Genomic DNA, 20,735 nt, shown 5'->3' on the forward strand with positions numbered 1-20,735 from the left:
TGTCAAAATAACCTCAATAAACAATAGAATGTATTCATTCTGGGATAAAATAGCAACATATGACATTGCAATATTGATACATGGGGGCCAAATATCTGCATTGTCACTGCTGGATGTCAAACTTTATGACAACGGCACTCCATAATATTGTATTTGATAAAACATGCAGTATTGGCCTAAACACAATGTAAAATAAACAGGTTTTTGTCACGTTTGCTTCAATCTAATGACCATGCTGATGCTGAGCCTTCTGGTGTGCCCAACTTGGCCACCTGGAGGCAGTATAATACAACCATAGTTACATTCAACAGCTAGAACTATAGTCCTTGATAAAGAATAAATGTCTGTGGATAATCCCCGCTTTTCATAGAAAACACTTAGTGGAGGTTTATCCCAGATGTTTTAATGTTTGTGAGGGTTTTAAAAAAGTATTCTCCGCAGGCGATTTTGAAAGTGTTAACCGTTTAATCACGGCTTGTTAAAAAAATATATTGTAGTTAGTTAATAGTTTGTTTCCGTGTACAGTATTTATTCATTGAATATTAGCTTCGCGTTTGGAATACGTTTCAAATCAATTGACATCATAGTCCAACAGTAACCTCTGTTGGCAGACTTCAGAAGTACACCAGCGACGTTTCTGTTGTTTCTACGAATTGCTGAGCTAAACTGATTACAAGCTACTATATTTGCTGCTGATATACGATTGGGACAGTACTTAGCCAAACGTTCTATGTCCACTTTGAGTGTTAATGTGATTTATTTTTAATGTAGCTCCAGTAAAAATAAAATATCTGCTGATTTGATAACAAGTGAGCGCGGTTGTACATAACCAGGCACACCGGCTCCCCGCCATGAGCTCTTGAGCCATATCTCACCGAGCGCAGAAAAGCTCCCGCCCCACAACCACCCGCTCGCTGGCGCCGCGCCGTGCAGTAAACGCAGCATCCCTAATGCGCCATTAGCCCGTGACGTTAGCTGAAGAAGACGACGAACGCTAGCTCGCTGCTCACCGGAGGCTTCACGAAAAGAAGCCTGCGCTCGCCTAAAGGACGACCTAAATATCACAAAATTTGAGCGATTTTACCGAAAAGCAAGGCATTTTGTGCTCGTAAAGGGTCGCGGTGAGTATTTTGTTCCCAGCTATTTTTCATTTTTCCTTCCTTTTTCTTTTCTTTTTGGATTTTTTTTTCAGCGATGCTTTTTCGATTTTGCCGAGCTAGACGCTAGTCGCCATCCTCCTCCTGCTGCTCCCCTGATTAAAAAAAAAATGCTTGTGGTTTGAACGACAAAAAAACAAAACATTTTGGAAGCATCCTAGCTGCAGTTTCTTCCAGTTTTGCAAGTTGGCCTAGGTATATTTTTGTGGCGATTGTTGGGGAATCCTACCATTTGACTGGACTGATGTGTTTTTGGCAAGCTTTTTAGACGACGATCCCCCTCCCCCTTTCACTCACACGCACACGGCTAAGATTAGCCCTAGTTAACTCGTCTGGTTTGGTAGTTTTACCTCCCCTTCCTGATTATCGACCACACGTCGCAGACTTTTGCCGGTTTTGCTATCTTTTTTGGTGGATATTGAGATGTTTGCTGCGCATTTTTAGCTCCCTGGCTAATGTTAGCCACGCTAGCGCTAGCCTAGCTCAGGCTAAGCGCAAGGGGAGCATGTGATGCTCTTTGAAGGCAGATGGTGGCGCTATTGGGGCGCGTTTGCTGGGGTGGTTTAGGTCCTTTTTTTTTTTTTTAAACATGGTTTTGCTTTTCAGGCTCAGACTGAACAGTCGGTTATTTTTTAATTTTTTCTTTTTGGAGAGTGTTTTTTTCCCCCCCTCCCATGATGATGAGGATGACGGGGGGCCATTTTGAGGACGAGGGCCATTTTGAGGACAAGGGGACATTTTTCTCTCAATTTTATCTGGACTACAAGTGGCTTCAGTTTTGTTACTTTCACATTTTTAATTAATTAAAAGTCTGTTTAACTGAAAAAGTATGATGGTGGTTTATATTTGTAAGAGAAAAAAAATGAAACCCCCTCTTTACTTGCCTCTTCAGTGGTCCCAATAAACAGCAGCAGGGAGCTGAAACTGAAAATCACATTTATGGTGACAGATGAAAATGTATGCTTCCCAAGTTTTATTATACTAAAACATAACCCTCTGTACTGTGCACATTAGAAATTGTGAGCAGCCCCCACTAAAATGTATTTTCATGTGTGAGACCACACTGTTAACTTAAAATCACGACAGAAACATATTCAACATTTGATTCAACAAAAATGAAATTTCATGCCTGCAAGACCCCAAGACATGTACTTATAAAGACAACACAGATATATTTAACTGACAATTTTAGCACATTAGAAAAATGTAAGCAGCTGCGATCTTGAATTGATTTTCATGCACATGAGATAACACAAAATTGACTTGGAAAGATGAAAGTACCAAATATGTGACAATGGGCTGTGCAATGAATTGAAATTAAATTACAATTTTGATTATTACACTCCACAATTACAAAATCAGTATAACCTTCAAAAAAAGATCATTAATACTAATTTTGAGTTATTTAAATTTATACATTTGCACCTTTTTTGAATTTATATATTTTTTAATTACATTTTGTTTCATCCAAAAGGAACATGCATAATTATAGTGTTTAAACACATTTTATTTGTCTTAATAATTTTTCCGTTTAAACATTTTCTTGTTTTGTACCAAAAAATAAATGATTGTCCTAATTGTGATTTCAATTATTATCAAAAATAATCGTGATTAATATTTTCTTTCTAACCGAACTTTGTGACAAAACATTTTGTTTCTCATACATGCAAGAACGCGCAAAATTAACTTAAAAGATGGCAGTGGCATATTTGATTGTTGCACATTAGAGATCGTAAATAGCGGCAACCAAAATACATTTTCACGTAGAAAGTCCCCACAAAAGTGACTGGAAAGGATAACAGTGACATATTTTACCATTCTCTTTGCATATTATTTAATTGTAAGTGGCTCTAAAGAAAGTGATTTTTTTTTCTTCTCCCACACACTTAAAACCCCAACAAACGTCACCTGACCAAACCCAGAAAACAGGTGAGCCGTGAAAGTAGTTACCTGAGCCCTTGGGCACTGTTGTGTGGACGATAGTGAAAATTGACATTTAAACTACTGTACTTTTGCAAATTAGTAAACATAAGTGGTAGCTACAAAAATGATTTTTCACGTAATCAAGACAGTAATTGTTGCAAATAAAAAATCGCAAACGGCAGCAACCAAAAATTCATACATTTCAAGTCTTCACAAAAAGGTACTTGGTAAGACAACAGTGACATTCAACATGACTTTTTATTTCAATAGACTTGGTAATTGACAGCGTTTTAATGCAAGACTCCACAAAATTGCCTTTTTTTTTTGTAGCCTGCAAGGATATATTTAATTGAACGACACTCTGCACATTCAAAATGGTAAACGGTAGCAACCGTCGATGACTTCATGCATCTCGCTAAACCATCTCATTCCTGTTGGCTACGAATAAACAACTTACATCCTGCATTGTGTATGTATATATGATGCTACGCGTGTGTACCTGGAGGCACTTAATGCCAGACATATCTCACATGCTTCCCCACTTCTGTCCAATCAGTCATCCAGCAGTAATTCTAATAGGAACCTGATTTATGGGTTTCACCTCCTGTCATGCTCATTAAAAAAATTCCTGCGGAAATGGCCATTGACGCACATGGAGGAGGTACATCTTGAAATACTTGTAGGGCAGCTTCAGTTTACTTCCTTGTTGACACCTGTGCATCTTTTATTGTTTGCTTGGTGCCAGCGAGAGCATTTTAGCGCAACATTGGCCTATTATAAGAGATGGTTTTTCATCAAATGTGTTTTCCAAATGGCGACAACCCTTTTCAGCTACAATAGGTCGTGGCCGACACTGCTAGCCTTTAAACTTCAAAACTGTTTCATGCCAAAAAGAATGCAAAAAAATAGTTCCATACTGCCAAAATGAAGCCAGAAAATGTGTCGAGTCTCGTCTGAATATTTGTATGTGAATAAACGTTAAAAGTTAAGTGCTGTGCAATAAAACAAAAATGAAGTAGGACTTGTCAGACTTTGGAGACTCATTTTACTTGAAGACACAGATGTAATACGAAATCGATGTTCAATTAGTTGTGTTGGTCGTTTTATACTGACCTGCCAGATACTTTGGTGTGTTAGACAGTAAGATGCTTTTCCACTTGATTTTGGAAGATCGGTGATCGGCAGAGCCCTTAAATGAACTGATCTTTTCCACCAATCTCATCTCCCTCTTTAGGGGTCTGAAAAAGTCAGCCACTGTCCTGTTCTGTTGAGATAACTAATAGGATTTTCATTTCTATTTGAGAGAACTACTTCATGTGCAGTTAAAGCAACCCATTTGTATTAGTTCACCGATATTGTTCACTGTTTTTTAATAAAACAAGATTGGAACACTGAAGGTATATGTTGCTTGTAATGAAAAAAAATCTGGATCGGCAGGTCAGACTTTTTAAAAGATCGGTGATCGGCCAGAAAATTGTGATCAGTGCACCCCTAGTCACCAATCTTCACGAGACAAACGCACAAAAAAGCAAAACCCACTTGAGCAGTTTATCTTATAGCATTTGAGTGGTGAAAGGTGTTTTTTTTTTCATAAAATGCCATTTCAACTCTCAATTATTTCACTCTCAATTTAGAGGTTCGATTGTGAGCCAGCAAAGAGCGTTTGAAAGATGTACTGTAATTGCTGCACATTTCTTATCAAAATAGCATCAGCAACTACTTGGCATGTTAAATTACAGTGTGTTCATCACCCCAAAACATTCTGTTTACTTAGCTACATAAGTCTAATAAATCAGTTTTCTGACTGCTGTTAAAAAAACTCAATAGGACCCTTCAAGTCGTTTCCAAATGACACTAAACACCTAAAACAAAAAGGCCCTTGTCTGTGTTGAAGGTAGGGATGCACGATAATATTGGTGGCCGTTCATTATTGGCAATTATCAACCAATTTGACGCCAAACAAATAAACCAGATAATAAAGAAATCTGTTGTGGTTGTGGCTCAAATTGTGCCCAACTCCTCAACCCCTCCCCTCTCCTATGGTAGTGTCGCATATTTGTGATGTCATAATGCACGACCTCGTGTTCACAGGAGATGCATCATGGTGACGAGTGTGTGGGCTTTCTCTAATGCGTTTCCCCAAAATGTTACCTTTGCAGTTTTTTGGGTTGCATTTTTAAAACGTGACTCTTTTGTTTTGGCAAACTCAAAATGAGTTACTGGTTGTCTCTGAAGCAGAAATACTTCATGGTGATTTACACAACATTTCTTTGTATTTGTGCATGTTAGACTTATAGTAGGACTCAAAAGTATATTTGTATTCAAGTTGATCCACACAGGTGACTGTTCCACCAACAGTTAGCGGCAGAGACCAGACTAATCTGGTGTATTTTTCTTTCAGCGTTTGTTCAGATTAAGGTTCCTCAGTAGCCTTTTTAACTTGTAGGATGATAGTGTTTATAAAAGTAGTATGTGCGGCGCATTAATATGGCTTTGTGGCTACAAGATCTGGCTTCTGCACAAATTTAGCACATTAAGCCAAGTCCACATGTTCAAATTGAAATATATATATTTTTTTTTTTACAGTGCATCAGCAAAAACATGTATTTGTTTTAGTTTTGTAGTTAGAAAATTCTGCATAATGTGCTTGAATGTCAAACGGGAATTAAATTACAAGGCTCAAAATTATTATTATTATTTTAATATAACAATAAATTTAGTAATTTCAAAGAGCATTTTTTTAGGTTAATCTCAGGGGCAAGGATTTTACTAAACAAAAATACAGTAATGTAACATGGAGGTTGAATTAGGGCTGCTGCTTACTAATGATAATTGTATAGAATAATCGTGTGTTCTCTGAAACTATATACTAAATACAATTCAATGAGTAACGAACAACCTATTGGTTTCCTTTTTTCTATAATCATCTTATTTTTCTTCAACAGCCTCTGTGCAACTTCACTTGCGCAACCAGCATTTTAGCACACAACCTATTACAGTTGGTTCATGGCTGTGCACTTATGAGACAAATACTGCTTATACAAAATTTTGGAATTGTGAATTGCCCTAAAACGAACACCCCTTGAGAGAAACTGCTTGAAATGGTAAACTATTAAATGTTAATTCAAGTTATCATCAATTACAGTAAAATTGTTTAGATGTTTGTTTGATAATAACCAAGAAGGGTTTGAAGGAATTTTTATTTATCACAGGAAATACTGTCTCCCCCCCCCCCCCTAAATTCACATGTATTTATTTTTTAGTTGAAGACCATATTTAATAAAGACAATATCCAAAGCCGTATCGTTGATACAGTTGCATTAACCTTTATTCGTTGTTCATGCATTGTAAGTGTAGCATAAAAAAAATAACATGAACTAATAACACTCTCTTGGAGTGCTTGCATTACAATTAACCAACCATTTTAGGAAACAGTCCAACTCAGACCTCCACCAAGGCTGGGGAATCCCAATTTGGAACAAGGAAAACTATTTTAAGAAAATGCAAAATGATGTAAAGTGCTGTGTTTTCCTAACTTGAGGAAAATATAAATTTACTGCAAAACTGACACTTAGTTGCGTGCATGCATACACAAAATAAGCCCAAACATCATAGAAAGGGCAAAATTAAGGATCATGTTAATTTTAATTACTGGAAAGCAGTGATGGACAAATGAAGCTATATAACGCACTTGATATTTTTTTTAACTCTTCTAGATGGTGCCCTTGGTTTCAATGGCAATTGATTACATTTCCGCTGCATCTTTATGCCAAGAGTGCTATCTAGACGAGTTAAAAAAATAAATAAAATCAAGTGCTTCATGAAGCTTCATTTTCCCATCACTATTAGAAAGTATAATTTTACCGCAAAAATTACTTGGCAAGGTCATAATGTCACAGTGTCAGGCAATCCTAATTTGGTGCAGCATGCACGATCTCTTTAAGCATTAAGAAAAATATGGCAATGTGAGCTTTTTGTTGGATTTTTTAAAATAAGGAGTCCCTAACATTTTGCAGCTAAAATGCACTTCAGTTGAACACAAACCTTCACTGAGATGGGGCAATCTTCAAACATTTCAAATAAGAGTTATAAAGAGTGCAGACCAAACAAAATAAGCCCATGTGCCACCCCTCTAAAAATGACTTATTTTTGTCCCTCAAAAATTGGGATTCGTACTTGAAGTCGGTCCTCATACATCTATGAAATTCTAGAAATTGGTGTGCTTTCATGTCCTATTACTGGAAATACTAGCTAGCCCTCCAAGGTGGCTCGTTATCGGTCGCTTGTGTGTTTGTTTGTTACTAGCCACTCAACATTTCACCACCAACACTCCTCCTACCTACCTACACTGCACACAGGTAAGATGACTTGCTGCGCCGTAACCCCTGCTTAGCGTGACTGAGGTGTGTGGTTGTTGTTTTCTGTCGCCTCAGTTAAAAGTCTCAGGCGAGAGAGAGAAAAGAGGGGCGAAAAGGTGAAGGTTCGAGACCTCAGGCCAAAGTGAGCCCCACCCCACAGTGTCAGGCAGAACAGACGACTACCCTGCACACAGACGCTATGGAGTGAGTCATGACTAATCCAAACAACCTTCAAACAATACCCCCCTCCCCCCCTACTGTTGATTCCGCTGCTGTTTTATGTTTGCTCTGTGGGGGATACTAAATGGTGAGAATCTGACGAGGTCTTGCGTTCTATTTCCCCAAATTATCATTACACAGTAATAAAGTAGTAATGACATAGGAATAACAAACACATTGTCACCGTGCTCCTCCATTACATTTTGCTGAGGAAAATCAAGATGATTATTTTTCATCCAAAAGTGATCTCAGACTTGTAATCTTCATATTAACTTGTATTTGGCCGAGGGTGTTTATTAACAACTACAGAATAGAAGGTGGCTCATGAGAACTGGTTTGGTGGGTGGCGTTTATTTTTATATGCAGTAAAGTCGAATAGCCGACATTTTGGGGCTTCTTTCAATAAAATATCAAAACATAATTTCATGTTTTTTTGGTTCTCTTCTAAGCTTTACAGATGCCACGTGTGCGGTTTATTGTTGTGGTAAAAACATCTACTGACACTCTTGGTGAGACCATTCATCAATAAGTTAAAGGTCATTGAAATGGGCAGCCCCATTTTTGGGGCAAGGTGTTCAGTCCAGCAGAGGTCACTATTTGAGGAAATGATGCATTTGTGCTGCATTCGAGGAAGGTCGGAAATCTGACTTATCCCATTTGGCTTTTCCCAGTCCTGAAAGCGTTCGAGGCGAAAGTAAACAACCGAAATGGCGGATAGTTATAAATTGTTTATTATTTTGGTCCTCAAAACTTATTTTGACTTACAGCAAACTTGCTTTCTCGCAATTTTACTTCCTTTATTATTTTTTATCTTATTTCATAAGCATTCCATACAGTTCAGTAGTTCACCGTATAATTTCATGCAGGGAGATGGCAGCATACTGTCATGTACGTTCACATTGTGTTATGTGGAGTTATGTTGAATATTTATGACTGAAGAAAGTGATCTAGTTTTATACTCGAGTAAATTGTGTTTTACCATCCACGTGACGGTCTGTGTTTCCAAAGGGGGTCGCCATTGTAGAGTGACGTCACATTGTAGTCAGTCGGTCCCCTGACTTCGCAAGTAGGATTTCCGAATTCCCGGACACACTTCCTGGTGACCATCCTCGAATGCAGCATTCATGTTTGCGCAATATTTATTTCAAACCTCCTGTTTCAACTTTGCTGGTTTTTCAAACAAACACAAAACTTTTGATAAAATGTTGATTAAATGATCTCAATTAACCAAGTGAGGCTTTTATTTGTTTTCTCATTATCAGCTTTTGACAATTTAACTGTTTTTCGATCTTTATGATAACATGATTTTGTTTGTCAATTTTTGTTTGAATTTATTGGAATGTCTGATATTACGATTTTGTTACCCATTGATGAATCCTTGTTTGCAGGTTGCCACTTACTAGTAGCTCTTTTTGTAGTCTTGAGCAGCACAAAATGGTCGAATTGATTACCGAAGCAAAAAATGTCTTTAATGATTTGTAATCCATGCTGTCTAGTTTCACTGACTATCTTTTATTATTATATTATAAAAACTTAACAAGGTGTAGACTTCCACCAAGGCAAGGCAATCCTAATTTGGAACACCACAATCTTAAATTTACACATTCACCATGACTTCTACTTGAGGAAAAACCCCGAAAATGCGAAGAAAATAACACTTTGCCTCAAAAGCAGAACTCCACCAGGGCTTAGCATTTTGTACGGTAAATTGAAACAGCATAACCTGAGTCACTGTGCTTTTTGAGGATAATGTCATTGATGGAAAGGAATCGAATCAAAACAGTCCTGTGGAAGTTTCCCGGTCATCAGTTCGGTAGATTTAGCTGTATCTTTCACCAAAATAAAAATGATGACAGCAAAACTTCCTTGGTGGAGGAACCTCTTCTATAGAAATTTCCAGCTCTTCGTTTGGCGATCTGGAAGACATTTACCCTTCTTGCGTGTCGCTCGGTGGCTAAACGCACGTTGTGTTTTGTCTTCTCCCCACCCACCGCCCCCGCCCACCAGTCGTTCGCCCACCGCCGCCAGCCTGATGACCGCCAGCAACATCACAAACAAGACAGATCCGCGCTCACTCAACTCGCGGGTGTTCATTGGCAACCTCAACACCCTGCTGGTCAACAAGACGGACGTGGAGGCCATCTTTTCCAAGTACGGCAAGATCGTGGGCTGCTCCGTGCACAAGGGCTTCGCCTTTGTGCAGTTCGCCAACGAGCGCAACGCCCGCGCTGCCGTCGGCGGGGAGGACGGCCGGATGATTGTCGGCCAAGTGCTCGGTAAGGAAGACCTCTTACTCCTACCAACACGGCTATCTAAAAATAAACAAATTCTGTAGACTGTGGTCCATTGTACACACCCAAACTTCCAACTATAAACTTCCTCTTAACCCTACTTAAATCTTGACACTAACGGTGATAATTAAGCTTAAGACAAGACACAAATCCCACGAGACGAGATCTTTGCAAAATTTATAACTTAAAAAAAATGCCTAATATAAATGTTCTAGTGTTCAAAATGTTCTTTTATTGAGCAGCCTGCATGAAAATGTACGGTCTAGCTCTTAAGTGCAAATGTAAACATAAAAAGGAGAGTCACTTTTGTTACAGGCTCATTTTTCAAATGCTGCTGCCATACAGTAACAGCTGCAGCTGAGTTCTTTCCACTTACTGAATAGTTTCAGGGCTGCAGCTATCAAATATTTTGGCATTTGGATATCCTATTAAAAATTCTATGGACTATTCAGATAAAATATATTTTTTTGCCCAAATAACAAAATTATATAAAACAAGTTTTACTTAATGAGCGACCAAGTCGAATTGGTTTTCATTTTTACATAATCAACCCCCCCCCCTTTTTTTTTTTTAAAGCATACATTTTCCGCTCTAGAAATTCTCCCCATAGATTTTGATTTATGAGACGAGGTGACCACATTAGCAATTTTTGCTAATTGGCTAAATCATCGGCATGGATTAAGCCTGGTTTGTTATAAAATGATCAGATTCAGCACGGCAACTGTATCAGGCTGTCATTATCAAAGTGCACACAGTCATTACAAAAGTAATCAAACAGCCCTTGCACTACCCGAGCAGCGTTAGTCGCATTAGCTTTAGAGGCGCTGTAGCTGCCGTTAAATGCTGGCAACAGGCGCCGTTGGCATCGACAAGCAGCGTGCGTCAGTGTAATCTGAATGAGGCTGCAAGGCTGAAAAGTATTGATACCAAAATAATGGAATATCTTGTATTCACACTAGATTTATTATCGATTAATATCAAAGTATCGATTTTTTTGGGTGTGTTGGCACGTTGTGTGATTTCTTTAAAGAAAATTGTCCTAATTGCACAATGTGCATTGCCTAGGTGAGCAATTCTAGCCCAGCACAACTAGCTATCGAGCAAAACAAAAGGAATGCGTCCTTAAGATGGAAGAAGATGGAGATAAGAGCATACGCTTTCTGAATGAAAGGTGAAGAGGGCCAGATTCGATGAAAAGGCTGTTCATTTTGTTCACCAGTAAACCCCATACCTATGTCTTGAATTGGGGGGTCACATTTTTCCATAAAGGATGTCTTGGGGAATGCGCAAAGGAAACTGATGGGGGTTGAGCACCAACAAAGGTTCAGAACCAAAAAGTAGCCTCAACTCTAAAATTAACCCGACCATTATCTGAAACAAATGCCACCCTATACCCAAACTCTTAATCCTGACCCAACCATTACCCTATTATGAGTAACCTAACTCAGACCCTGACCTCAACGATTATTCTAACCTTAAACCATAACCCTAACTAAACCCTCACACTGAATTTTCAATTACCTCCTGGACAAAGTATAGCATTTAGGAAACTCCCACTTTCCTATCCTTCACTATATTTTTGGTGTGATATCTTCTCACTTCCTCGCCACAATCAGCAGCGAAGTGTATTCAGGGGGAGGTCTTTTCTTTTTAAATTAATCTTTTAGTTTCTTCCCCTCAGACATCAACCTTGCCGGAGAGCCCAAACCGCACCGTTCCAAAACCACCAAACGTTCAGCTGGCGACATGTACAGGTCAGTGCAGCGAGTTTTGTACAGTGCACGCTAACTCACACAATTCTGAATTTTAACCCCTCTCTCTCTCCCATGCAGCAGTTCCTCCTTTGAGCTGGACTACGACTTCCAGAGAGACTACTACGACAGGTGAGTCTGTTGCCAGCGCTGCAGAAACATATCTCTTGGTGCAAAATGCTCTCACAAGTCATTTTGTTTTGACACCACAGAATGTACTCGTACCCATCCCGTGTGCCCGCCCCGCCTCCGCCGCTCTCCCGCGCCATTATCCCGTCCAAGCGCCCAAGGGTCAGCCTCACTAGTGGTGGTGGCGGAGGTGGCGGCAGTGGCGGCGGCGGCGGCGGAGGTGGTGGTGGTGGTGGTGGAGGGGGGGGAGGAGGAGGAAGCAGCCGGCGGACCAAGAGCAGCTTCTCCTCGTCCTCCAAGAGCAGCCCAAGGGCCTACTCGTCGAGAAGTAGTGAGTACTTTTTTAAAAATGTAAATACTTTTGTGTTTTCTCTTGTTAGACTACAAAGAGAAAGATCAGGTAAATGCACCGGAAGCAAGCCTTTATTAGATGGAAAAGGCCATTATTTGGCAATCTCAGTTGATGCAAACAGTCGCAAGGCGCATACGTCATCAAAATGTGATGTCTTGTTGCCCCATGTTGCTTGTGTTGCAGACGCGCGGAGCGTATGTATTTCTGCCGTCTCCAAGAATTCTTTAAAGCAGCACTAAGGAACTTTTCAACCTTAATAAAATATTTTTTTAACTCTTCTGATTAAACATCGACTAAAACTAGTTGAATGGTACCTATGCCATGGCCTGAGGGGGTCTGTATCATTTTTACTGGCACTATACAACATTGAGGAGGATGGTAGGAACACTGCCACATCAAAAAACTACAAATGTGCTGACTGCTTTATGGCATACGTCAAAAGCTACCCTGGATGAAAAGACAGTCAAGGATCAACATTGGCCCAGATTTCACTTGCTCGAGTGAGCTAAAAAAAAAAAAAAAACGACGCAATGCGCTTGTCCTCATAGGAAATCTGGTCTTCCTTCAGACATAACAATACTGCTTTTGTCCTATTTGGCGCCGCCATAATCAACATAAACTAAGAATTCCTTAGTGTTACTTTAAGCTGTGTAATGACACCCCAGTTGGAGTTAACTGTAAAACTAAACACTCAACGAAGAATTACACACATTGTATATTTATATACAATTTGCTTCATTTATAAAACATCGCTAACCATTTACATGCTACCGGGAAATTAGCATCGACTTTGGGAGTGCTATTCCTTCAAATAACAAATATTCACCCACAAAACGCTGTGGAAACACATACACACAGGTAAGATAACACTACTCACAGGCCCAATTTTTTTTTACCAATCTGTGAAAAATTAGTTATTAAATGTAACTTTATTCTGTCTCCTTGTTCTTTTGATTTATATTTACAGTTTTAATTTTCAAGGATTCAAGGAATTTTCCTTTCCTCAAAATTCAAGTATACAAATATCCGATATCCAAATATACTAGCACACATTTCCACATGGTATGGTACAAATTACAATCCCTCAGGTCTAGGGGTGTGAATTGCCTCTAGTACCTGGCAATTCAATTCATATCACGATTCATAAATCACGATTCGATACCGATTAATCCCGATACAAATCTATGAATTGATTATTGCGATTTATTTTTTATTTTATTTATTTTTTACTAAAATTTAGAAAATACAAATCAGTAAACTTATACATGTATGAGAATGTATTTATTTATCTGAAAATTCAGGCTTATAACTGAGCCACTGCATTTAACAAACAGGTTGCAGTCTGTTTCATGTTTGAACAGCACTAAAATAAAATATTAAGGCTTAATGTTCCATTAATATAACATTCTTCCATTCTTAATGTGTGAATCCTAACCCTAAGTAAGACGTTTTGTTGAATATTTCCATAAAAAATTGAGGTTTAAAAATCGGTTCGGCCGCATATCGAAGAGATTCGAGAATTGCGCGCTGTAATATCGCGATATATTGCCGAACACCCCTACTCAGATCCCAGCTTAGTCCACGAAGTCCCAAGACTGAAAATGACGGGGCGGGTGGAAGCAAAAGCTTTGAATTATGAACTATGAACGATTAATTTAGTTTGAAAAATGTTTATGAACTATGAACGGAAGTTGATTTGTTTTGTTTTTGAGTAGATTGAACAAATGTGTCATGTTCCAAAAGCCAAACATAGCAATACATTATAACAAACAGTCAGAAAATAATCATGGCAAAAAGCATGTGCTACTCAAAAAGGGAGTGGGAAGCAGTTCATTTTAAAATTTGTGTGCTCAACTTTGCACAGGAAAGGAACTTTCCCAACACTGAAGGTTGCAAATATGTTCAAAAACCGTTTACATTTATTTAACCCCATAAATGTTGTGCTGTTGCACATTGCATGAGAGAAGTTGCCAGTCCTTCTTATTCCGCATAACGTGACCCTGTATTTTTATCATACATAGATAGATTTGGTCTTCGAAAGCAGTGTTTCTCAACCCCGGTCCTCAAGTACCCCTATCCAGCCTGTTTTCCATGTCTCCCCAGCTAACACAGCTGAGGTCAGTCAGGATTGTTATCAGGCTTCATGTAGAGCTTGCTGATAGCTGATCATTTGAAACACCTGTGTTGCTTGTGGGAGACATGGAAAACAGGCTGGATAGGAGAACTCGAAGACCACGGTTGAGAACCACTCTTCTAAAGCACCACCACCGCCCATGCAACACCCCCCCCCCCCTTTTTTGTCTTCTTTTTTTTTTTCAAAACCTGACCTTTTTTCATGCCTGACAACACTAGTTGTTCTCTCTGCTTTGTGGGAACAATTATTACTGGGTGTTATTTGGAAACATTCATTATGCTGCCTTTCTTCAATTTAGACCTCAAGTAGATTTTGTGGTGCCCCCACACTGAAGGCATTCAACTCTAAATCCGGACTTGCCTTTAAACCCTAAAGAGCCGCAATTTAGTGGGGGCACGAATGATGAACCAAGCACTGTGTTACAAACTTTCTAGTGTTTAAAAAAAATGAATATAAAAAAGTAGCGAGTAGCGGCCCACATGGCTTCAGATGAATAGTCACCGTGAATTGTCATCCAGTCTGATGTTGTCCCTTTTTTCTTCTTAGTGAAATTCGACGAGCTGCAGACCATCAAGCGCGAGTTGACTCAAATTAAGAGCAAAGTGGACGACCTCCTGGACAGCCTCGAGCGCATGGAGAAGGACCACAGCAAGAAGTCTGGTACGCCAGTTAATGGTTGGGAAGGTCGACAGCCATTTTAGCCTCATTTTGCACATTTCCAGATGCACTTCCTGAGATTTTGTCTCATTCTTTTCCAGTTTAAAGCACCTGTAACGGACAGATGGGTCATAGTAAACTGCAAGGAATTTTGAGTTTTTGACAATGCTTGTGGGTGGGGCATATCCCCAATGACAGTTTCCCTTAGGAGTATTTAATTTGTTAGGTGTCGTAGACCCACAGGATAAGATGTCTATTTTGATTTGAATGGGCCAGTTTCGGGTTATTTTAGCCAGAGTAAGGGTCCTACAAGTTGAATCTGAGTCATACTCTGGATGAGATCAAGAAATCGGTTATATTGTTTTGCGTGTGGGTGGGCCATTCTTTGCTACCACGATTTTCCATAAAACTCACCGCAAAAGGCCGGTTACACTTCGCAACATGAAATTTGAGAGGCAGGAAGGCACCTCCACAAGATTGATCGAATGCCATTTAATGATTGTTCGAAATCGATCCCGTTTGTGTTCTGGCAGAGTCCAAAGCCGTTAAGCCCGAGCCTGGCGAAGTGACCTCCCCGCCTCATCCTAGCAACAAGAAGGATGAGGCCCTCAAGCGGGACAGCCAGGAGCTGAACGACACTGAGGAGGAGGAAGAGGAGGAGGAGGAGGAAGAGGAGGAAGACGACGACGAAGAAGAGGAGGGAGATCTGCTGGAGGAAGAGGAGGAGGTACGACTGACACCCCCCAAAAAATTGCTGACGAGAGGTGTCAAAAGTAATAGATTAATCGCAGGGGTAACCAACTCCGGTCTTCGAGGGCCCCTGTCCTGCTTCCCTCCTCCAACGCACCTGGTTCATTGATCAGCTCATCAGCAGGCACTGCAGGTGGATAGGGGCCCTCGAGGACCGGAGTTGGTGACTCTTGATTTAGAGGCACTGTTTAACTTAATAGTCAAAATCCCCTGATTTCAGCCTCTCAGTTAGTTGTAAATATTGTCAAATTTCTGATTATCTCACGTTTTCTCAAAATAAGACCTTTGCAAACATCTCCTTTTAGTCTTGAAAAAATGTTTGTCTATTTTCTGACATGTTACAGACCAAACCAGTAACTGAATCATAATCAGTTCATGCAACAAAAAAAAAATGTATAGTCCGTTTAATCTATGACAAAATAATTGTTGCTGGTAGTCATATTATGAAAAACATTGACATGTAGTCTCAGAAGTCAATCTTGAGCCTTTCACATTTTTCAAAACGTTGGTGAGTACGTCGCTCCCTCTTGTGGGATTTCAATTTGGTATTGTTTAATCATTAAACAGTACCAAATAAACAACAATCATCAGTTAATGACAATCAGGAAAACATATTCAATTTAATCTGGCGAATAATCGACTCTAAAAATATTTAATAGTGGGAGTCCAACATGCAATCTAAATCTAAATCTGTTTTTTCTTGTTTCGCTTAGATCTAATTGAATTTTAAGCATTCCTAAATGTTGCTGTGCTACATTTCTAATGTGAATTTTTTTGTTTTGTTTTTTGCTACAGCTGAAGAGCCAAGAGCAGGAGGAGGAGGAAGAGGAGGAGGAGGAGGAAGGTGAGCACGTGGAAGGGGATGACGACGGCGACAGCATCAACGGCGAAAACGACTCCTAGGCCGCCGACCGACTGACCGCACTTCAGCTCATCGCGGTGTAACGCTACTAGTAGGAAATCGGACTTCCGTTTTATCACTCAAATGTGGATTTGACAACAACCATTAAAAAAACAAAAAAGGAAAAAAGCAGACGTGCACGGAAACGAGCATGGCGCGTAGACACGCACACACACACACACAGTTAGTGTATTCATTTGTGGCTGCTGTGATTTGCTGTGTAGCCTCTTTTTAGCGCGTCCCAACCGGCAAGCAACACGTGCGCACACACGCGCTCGTGTTGTTTTTCTTTTAGCTCTCGTAGAAATGTTCGCTCGCTTCCTTCGTCGTCTTGTCTGTCAGTTGCTTTGATGCCTCGTGTGTCCATTTTTTTATACTCTTCACCTTCTGTTTTACTGTAAAGGAATAAATTGCAATAAAATGTTAAAATGACAATGGAGCGCTTTGTTTTGGATTTTAGTAGGATTTTAGGGGATGGTAGCATTTGCACAATGTGTTTGGAAGACTGCACACTATTACAAATTGGAACGTCAAATATATAATTTTATTTATTTCTAGAAAGTAAAGGAAAGGGATTATTTTTCTGCCCAAACTCATAAATTTGCCTTAAGTTTAACTCATTCACTGCCATTGACAGCTATAGACTTAAAAAAAAAATCCTTTTAACTATTTCTATTAGTTTAACATTTTTTTCCCATTTTTGTTTCACAAGAGTATTAAAACCTAGCATTTTTCTTGTACATTTAGAACAGATATAACATTTGTGATTAATCGTGAGTTAACTAGTGTAGTTATGCGATTAATTCCGATTACAAATTGTAATCACCTAATGCCCCTAATTTTTTATAATCTTTTCTTTTAAACAAAGAAAACATTTTTTATTTAATTTTTAATCTTTAAAAATATATATTTTTAAAGAAAAGATTATTAAAAATGATGGGCGCCAGGAGATTACAATTTATCGTAATTAATCGCATGATTTCACTTGTTAAATCATGATTAATCACAAATTTTATATCTGTTCTAATACAATTTAAAAAAAATCAAGGTTTTCATACTCTTGTTAACAAAAGTGGGGGGAAAAATGTTAAACTAATAGAAATAGTTCAAATACAATTTTGACGTCTATATCCGTCAATTGCAGTGAATGAGTTAATATTCAAAAGTATTAAAAATGTCACAGATGTCATTCACTGCATTAGTCTATATTATTTGGAAACCTTTGTGAATGAATTTAATTGAATTAGTTGTCACCCCGCGACCCTTGTCAGGACAAGCGGTTAAGAAAATGGATGGATGGATAATTAGTTGTCAGTTGTCTTCATAAAAGGATCATAGTTTTTTCCTTTTTAAAGGAAAAACATCTATCTAAAGTCTTCTTTTTTTTCTTTTCTTTTTTTTTTTAAATCAAAAGTCTTAGAGCAAGTTTTATTAGACAGACTCCAGGAATACATAGAGTTCTGAATATCAATTTGATTTTAAAAAGGAACATATCACAGACTTATGTGTTAACATATTAAAAAATAAGTGGTGTCCAACTATAATGGGCACAACTCAACTGTGTTTTTGTGCTTCTTGGATGCATCTAAGGCTTTTGATTGCATCAACCATGGCAAACTCTTTATCAAACTGCAAGAGCGAGGGGTTCCTTCATACTTACTACGTATTATGCACTACTGGCATACTTAAATTTTTTTTTTTTTTTTTTAAACATGCAAGTTTTGGGGTAAGATGGGGGGGGGGGGGGTTATTGTCACCGGTCCTGTTCAATTTGCACATGGACGAACTGTCAAAGAAACTGACTGTAAGACTGGATGTATGTTGGGTGATGGGCTCATTAATCATTTAATGTATGCAGATGACTTGGTATTAATGACACCTTTTATCGTGCCGGTCTACAGCAACTAAAAGTATGGGGTGCAATATGACATCCATTATAACCCCAGGAAAACTGGTAATGATAATTAACTCTAAGGCGGATCAAAAGCAAATGTTTCCATCTTTTTATTTGTCCAAACAAGAACTTATTATTGTATCAGAGGTTAAATATCTGGGCCATGTTTTGAGGAATGATTTAAGTGATGATGGTGACGTACTGCGACAGTGCAGGAAGCAAATATGCTCAAGCAAATATGCTCAAGCAAATATGCTTGCGCGCAAATTTAGTATGTGTTTCTGATGATGTCAAAATTGAACTCTTCAGAGCCTACTCCGTTATATTCCCCACATCTATGGCGCAACTCTAGCAAAGGGAAAATGAATAAGATTATGGTTGCATATAATGATGCTCTCCGAATCCTGTTAAAATATCCTAGCTGGGAGAGTGCAAGTCTCTTGTTTGTTTCCTCAAATGTTCCAACATTTCACGCGCTGTTAAGGAATTTTATTTATAAATTTATGTGCAGAATTAACAGATCTGATAACAGAATTAAAAAGTCAATAAATGATCCCTCTTTAAAGCAACACTAAGGAACTTTCAGTTTATGTTGAATATGGCGCCGCCATATGAACAAAATGTTATGCCTGAAGGAAGACCTCATTTCCCATGAGGACAAGCGCATTACGTCATTTTTTTTAGCTCATGCCATCGAGCTTTGACATTCAAATTGACTTCCATCTTTGTAACAAATGGGGAAAGGAGGAAGTGACGTATGCCATAAAGCAGTCGGCACGTTTGTAGTTTTTTTTGTGTGGCAGTGTTCCTACCATCCTCCTCAAAGTTGCTTGGTGCCAGGAAAAATTATACCGACCCCCTCAGGCCATGGCAAAGGTACCATTCAACTAGTTTTAAGTCTATGTTTCATCAGAAGAGTTATGAAAATATTTTATTAAGGTTAAAAAGTTCCTAAGTGCTACTTTAAGTGATTTTAGGCACACTGCAATGTTCTGGAAATACTAGTTACATGAACTGTATGTTTTTTAAACCAAGGGTTAATTTTTTTGTGTGCTTATTCTAGTTTGTTGTGTTTTGTTGTATTGTTTGTTTTAATGGACTTGAGTCTGTCAATAAAGATATCATCAGTAAAAAAAATTAAAAAAGGACATTTCTTAAATACTAAATTAAATCATGATTGCGATTTTGACATCCCTTGATCTTTTGTTATAATCGAATCGACATGTTGCTAATGTGAGAGTAACCGGAATTGACCATATTGCTTGCATAACATGCCAACAAGAAATGAGCATCGACTGTGGTTTACATACAAGTAAAATTATACTCAAAGACACACATGGCACAAATGGCCTAAAAATGTTAGCAACCTGCATATACGTTGCAAGAAGTGAGCTTGAAAGTCACTCGCACAGACCTCAGCCAAGTCCAAACGTGTATAATTTGTAATAGCGAACATCTCTTGCATACTTTGGCATACTCAAGGAGGAAATTAAGGTCTGAGGTTTCACACGCCCTTCTTGGTGCTCTGTCCCTCCAACCAATAGTTATGGGAACTGGCAAAGTTTCTTTTGGCATAATCCCAGCAACAAATGGCAGTGAAAACATGATCTCCTCACATGGGCTGATTACGTGCCGTTCAGCTTAATGTTGAAGATTTGTCGTTCCACTGTGAGGCGAGGCGACAGCACCTCGCCTTTGAGTCAGAAACTTCCTGATTGAACTTAATTGTAGCATATAATGACTCAAGCATTGTTTAATTAGAGCTTTGTGGTTCATAGTGAGTTATGAAACGTTGCTGTCGCGGCACTCCTACAGGCAATAATGCAAACTCAAATGTATCTGTCTAGTACTGTACGCATGGTTGAAATATTGTTTAAGGAAATCTTTACCAGTCTCTGTTTGAAGAACCCATGGAAATGGATCAAATGAGCCTAAAATGGCTGCTTCAAAGCAAAAAAAAAAAAAAAAAAAAAAAAGCAGACTTGTGGTGTCTAATTTAGCTTCTTGAAACTTTTTTTTTGGGCTCTGCTCGGGAGGCATATGAATATCAAACTATCGAAAAAGGAAACCAGGCTAGGATTTTAAGCGGTTCACTACTGACTAAGTCTTAAGAACAAAAACGGAATTTCTTCTCAAGGCAAAAAGTTCCCGTTCTTTGTTGACTGTTTTGCGGAGGACATTTTGGATCTCGTATGTGTCACAATCACATCTGAACAATC

General features: G+C 38.8%; 1 protein-coding gene across 3 annotated transcripts; it reads left to right on the forward strand.

Annotated features, from left to right (window-relative positions):
• Window positions 1–915: 915 nt before the first annotated feature.
• Window positions 916–17,057, forward strand: hnrnpca (heterogeneous nuclear ribonucleoprotein C a). Of its 3 annotated transcripts, none has more exons than XM_086077108.1 (9): window positions 916–1,121; window positions 7,514–7,642; window positions 9,665–9,933; window positions 11,630–11,702; window positions 11,784–11,831; window positions 11,912–12,159; window positions 14,861–14,974; window positions 15,505–15,698; window positions 16,517–17,057. In XM_086077108.1, the coding sequence occupies exons 2-9, from the start codon at window positions 7,638–7,640 to the stop codon at window positions 16,622–16,624; spliced, it is 1,059 nt and encodes a 352-aa protein (XP_085933234.1). In that variant the 5' UTR covers window positions 916–1,121; window positions 7,514–7,637; the 3' UTR covers window positions 16,625–17,057. The 3 variants fall into 3 exon arrangements, with proteins under 3 accessions (XP_085933234.1, XP_085933224.1, XP_085933243.1); XM_086077098.1 differs by having other exon boundaries at window positions 926–1,121; window positions 11,781–11,831; XM_086077117.1 differs by lacking the exon at window positions 7,514–7,642 and having other exon boundaries at window positions 926–1,121; window positions 11,781–11,831.
• The last annotated feature ends 3,678 nt before the right edge of the window (window positions 17,058–20,735 follow it).

Source organism: Leptonotus elevatus, chromosome 1, assembly GCF_054856555.1.
Source record: "Leptonotus elevatus isolate MCC_2025b chromosome 1, RoL_Lele_1.0, whole genome shotgun sequence".
In the NCBI taxonomy this organism is placed as follows: Eukaryota; Metazoa; Chordata; class Actinopteri; order Syngnathiformes; family Syngnathidae; genus Leptonotus; species Leptonotus elevatus.

What these genes read in the sequence shown, in the direction of transcription:
- hnrnpca (XM_086077098.1), top strand. An exon ending in GATTGTCGGCCAAGTGCTCG is followed by an intron (nt 9,934 to 11,629) that starts GTAAGGAAGACC and finishes TCTTCCCCTCAG; the next exon opens with ACATCAACCTTGCCGGAGAG. An exon ending in GGCCTACTCGTCGAGAAGTA is followed by an intron (nt 12,160 to 14,860) that starts GTGAGTACTTTT and finishes TTTTCTTCTTAG; the next exon opens with TGAAATTCGACGAGCTGCAG.